A 4,077-nucleotide genomic window follows, 5' to 3' on the forward strand; every position below is an offset into this window, starting at 1 on the left:
CCACCCCATCCTGTTCTGTTCCCATCCCAATCTCACCCCACTCCATCCCCATTCCACCCCACCCCATYCAGCTCAATCCTRYCCCATCCCTGTCCCACTCCATCCCATTCTACTCTCTCCCATCCYTTCCCAGCCCCATCCATTCCACTCAATCCTACCCCATTGCACCCCAAAATTCCCCTCTCATGGCTCAGCTGAGCATTTGGCTTGGGGCTGGCCCTGCTCAGCACCGAATGTGTCACCYAGCCAAGCCTGTGACAATGCTCAGCACGATGACTATTGATTTTAATTAATTAGCCAGGATGGAGCCAATAAACCTCCCCCGGCACCACAGGGGGAGGGGTAGATCCACTCTCCCCCCGTGTCCTCCCACAGGTCCCCAATGTGCCGGGGATTGTCACCAGCCTCGTGCGGTTCTGGCTYTTCCAGCGGTACCGGCCAGGGCAGGACAAGCCCTACAGCCCCCTGCCCGCCTGAGGGGTCCCCTGTGGAGCCCCCCAACTCTGGCCTGGGCTGGCCCCACTGCCGAGCCCTGGATGCTGTCCCCGCTGTCCCTTTGGCCACTCGCATGGGCCACCAGGAGGGACCTCCTGCCTCCAGCCCCGAATCTGCAGAGCTCTCAGTGATGCCTTCAGGGTGCCACGAGCCCCTCAAATCCCAGGGTGGGAGGATGGTTCTCCATGCCCACAGCCCTGGCTGGCACCGGGATGGAGCTTTCAGGGGTCCAGGCGTCTCTTTTGTATGGATTCAAGTGCCTTTTAATAAATCWGAGACTTCCCAGAGGCTGCTTCTTGTCCCTCCCTCCTGGTTCTGCTGCAGAGGATGGTACAGCTGCTTTGGGAGCTCTTTGTGGCCATCCAGGGGTTGCTTATGGCCATCCAGGGGCTACTTATAGCCATCCAGGGGCTATTTATGGCAGGGGCTCATCCTGACACCCCCTGGGCTATTTATGGCAAAGCCTCACATCAGTCCTGGTGTTGGCACAGGGCTGGGTTGCATCCAGGAGGGGACTCTGGGGAAGAAAGCATTGTGACCCCTGAGCTACGGGAGCCACCCGTCACTGCACGGGGGTAAAAGCTTGTTGTGGAGCTGACAAGCAGCCACCAGGAACCGGGAATCGATGGGAATTCTTGCTAAAACCCCCGCGGATCGAGCGAGCCCGGATCAAGCATCGATCCGACGTCGATTAACCAATTAACAGCGATCTGGAATGAAGATATCGKGGCCGGTGCCTCGGTGGAGGGACAGGAGGGGGGACAAATCACACAGCAGATGCTCAGAAAGTGACCCCCACCCCACACAGGACTGAGGAGCCTCATCCCACGCTCTGGCCAAGGTGACACAGTTGGGAGGACACCGAGAGGAGCTGTGCTGTGCCTCAACTGCTCCTCCACACCTCACACACAGCCTGGAAAAATCCATACGGAGGGACGCGGCCGAGCTGAATGCAGCGTTGAGGGAAGGAGGACGAGCTCCTGGCGTGCTCCATCTTGCCCCTTGCTGCTCCGGCTGCTCCTGGGATTCATCCCAGCGGGGAGGAGCCCCTCGCTCCCCCCCGGAGCAGCYCCACGGCCTCGGCAAAGGGCAGCTTTCTCCACCGACACACCTCGGCTGCCAACCGGTCGCTCCGGCTGCCCCGTGCCGGGAGCGGCTCTGACGTGGCCCCTCGTGCCAGGCCGGAGGCAGCTCCTGGACGCTTCCGTGCAGGGAGGAGCTGCCGCTGGGCTGCCACCACACGGGCTGGGAGTAGCCCAGCCATGAGTAGAGGCCCTGGATTGCCCTGAGTAGCCCCTGGATGACCRTAAGTAGCCCCTTGAAAGCTGCGAGTAGCCACTGAATGGCCATGAGTAGGGGCTCTGGATTGCCATGGGTAGCTCACAGATGACCATCTCAGCTCAGAGATGAGGGTAGCTCATGTGAGTAGCCCCTACATGACCACGAGTAGCCCTTGATGGCCCTGAGTAGCCCACCAAGGGCTGCCAGTAGCCCCTGGAGCGCTGCTGTCCTTGTTCTGTGGATCACAAGTAGCTCCTTGAAGGCTGTAAGTAGCCACTGAATGGCCATGAGTAGAGGTTCTGGATTGCCAGGAGTAGCCAGCCCCTGGATGACCATAAGTAGCCCCTTGAAAGCTGTGAGTAGCCACTGAATGGCCATGAGTAGAGGCCCTGGATTGCCCTGAGTAGCCCCTGGATGACCATAAGTAGCCCCTTGAAAGCTGCGAGTAGCCACTGAATGGCCATGAGAAGGGGCTCTGGATTGCCAGGAGTAGCCAGCACAGGGCCATGGGTAGCTCACAGATGACCATCTCAGCTCAGAGAGGGTAGCTCATGTGAGTAACCCCTAGATGACCACGAGTAGCCTTTGATGGCCTTGGGTAGCCCACCAAAGGCTGTCAGTAGCCACTGGAGCGCTGCTGTCCTTTTGCTGTGGATCACAAGTAGCTCCTTGAAGGCTGTGAGTAGCCACTGMATGGCCATGAGTAGAGGCTCTGGATTGCCAGGAGTAGCCGGCACAAGGTCATGGGTAGCTCACAAAAGGCTGTGAGTAGCCCCTAGATGACGAGGAGTAGCCCCTGATGGTCCTAAGTAGCTCGCAGAGGGCTATCAGTAGCCCCTGATGGTTCTAAGTAGCTCACAGAGGGCTATCAGTGGCCCCTGATGGCCATGAGTAGCCCCTACATGACCACAAGTAGCCACTGCATGGATATGTAGCCCTTGAATGGTCACAAGGAGCCCTTGGTTGGCTGTGAGTAGCCCCTGCTGGCCCTGAGTAGCCCGCAGAGGGCTGTCAGTAGCCCCTGGAGCACTGCTGTCCTTGTGCTGTGGTCTTGACCCCATCAAGGCCCCTTGTGGCTGAATCCAGGGCAGTGTCACCCCCCAACCATCCGTGTGCCAGCGAGTGCTGGGAGCTTCCCACCCTGTTCCCACCCGGCCTTTGCTGCTCAGGAAACAGCTAATTAGCTGCTCCTGCTAATTAACCCGAGTCCTCCCTCCCGCTCCCAACTGCTCCTTTCTGCAGAGGATACACAGCTGCTAATTAAAATCCCAAAGTCTTTCRGCTGGAGAAGCTGCCAGGGCAGCAAGTCCTGGCACAGCGGGTCAGAGAGCAGGGATGGGGGTCCCCAGGAACGGGGGGAGCTCCAGAGAGACTCCCCTACCCCTCTTTCTTCCCAGTGAAGCCGAGCGTGGTGCTGTGGATAGGCAGAGGAGCTGGAGAGTTCCCCCTGAAATGCCCGGGGAGGACCACGCTGTGATTTAAAGGCTGTGCCGCMCGCCACACCCTGCCAGTGCCTCTCCTCCTTGCCGGGAATGCGGCCAGCGGGACGGGATGAGGCTCCTCCAGCTCCCACCTGCAGGGCTGAACCACATCTGAGCCTGGAATGTGCTTGGGCTCTGGGGCACGGCCTGTCCCGCATCCGAATCCAGAGAGCTCAGAGAGGGAAAAACAGGGCAGGRCCGTGTGTGGGAAAGGTTCCTGCAGCTCCTCAGTGTGGTGGGAGAACTGAGAGAGAGAACATAGAGACCCCTGGCCTTCACAGAGCCCCCCAAACACCCACCTCGCACCGGCCAGAGCTGAGCGATTCCCCCGGGGTGGCTTCCAGCAGCACCCAGAGCCCTCGGTGCCCACGTTCCCCCCGTGTCCCGGGATCACAGAACAGCACCGGTTTATGCCGTCCCTGGGCTTTATTGGGGTCCAAAGCGCAGCCCCCGCCGGCGCAGGTCCGCCCGCGCCGCCCTGATGTGTTCCTGCAGCTCGGCCGCCGCCTCCTCGCAGTCGTTGAAGGTAGCCAGGCGGTAGCCCACGGTGGCCAGGGAGTAGCAGCCGAAAGCCACCAGCAGGTAGACGGGCAGCGGCAGCAGCGCCTGGCGGAGCGGGCCCGGTGGCTGAAAAGCCGGCGGAGCCAGAGCCAGAGCTGCCCAGGCGGAGCCCAGCAGGGCGAGTCCACACAGCCACTGCCCCAGCTTGGTCATGGCGGCCTGAGGGGAGACGGGGGAGAGAAGAGGGGAAAATGTGGGAGGGGGCGAAAGGGAGCCGGGGAGAGAGGAGGAGAAAGAGGGAAAAGGGGAAGAGGAAAGA

At 60.7% G+C, this 4,077-nt stretch overlaps 2 protein-coding genes across 2 annotated transcripts in view; one reads left to right on the top strand and one right to left on the bottom strand.

Annotated features, from left to right (window-relative positions):
* SLC50A1 (solute carrier family 50 member 1) overlaps positions 1-782 on the top strand; it is a gene marked incomplete at its 5' end in the record, with an annotated part of 2,091 nt that extends 1,309 nt beyond the window's left edge. The window contains one exon of the mRNA XM_057384769.1: positions 376-782. Within this exon, the coding sequence (XP_057240752.1) occupies positions 376-477 (102 nt within the window). The remainder of the gene's footprint in view (positions 1-375) is intronic.
* A 1,306-nt stretch (positions 783-2,088) lies between these two features.
* Positions 2,089-4,077, bottom strand: part of DPM3 (dolichyl-phosphate mannosyltransferase subunit 3, regulatory) — a 2,755-nt gene continuing 766 nt past the window's right edge. Inside the window, exon 2 of the mRNA XM_057384796.1 lies at positions 2,089-3,977. Within this exon, the coding sequence (XP_057240779.1) occupies positions 3,684-3,971 (288 nt within the window). The 5' untranslated portion in view covers positions 3,972-3,977 and the 3' untranslated portion in view covers positions 2,089-3,683. The remainder of the gene's footprint in view (positions 3,978-4,077) is intronic.

Source organism: Malurus melanocephalus, unplaced genomic scaffold (genome assembly GCF_030028575.1).
Source record: "Malurus melanocephalus ecotype Western Australia unplaced genomic scaffold, MMel_1.1 scaffold_746, whole genome shotgun sequence".
NCBI lineage: Eukaryota > Metazoa > Chordata > Aves > Passeriformes > Maluridae > Malurus > Malurus melanocephalus.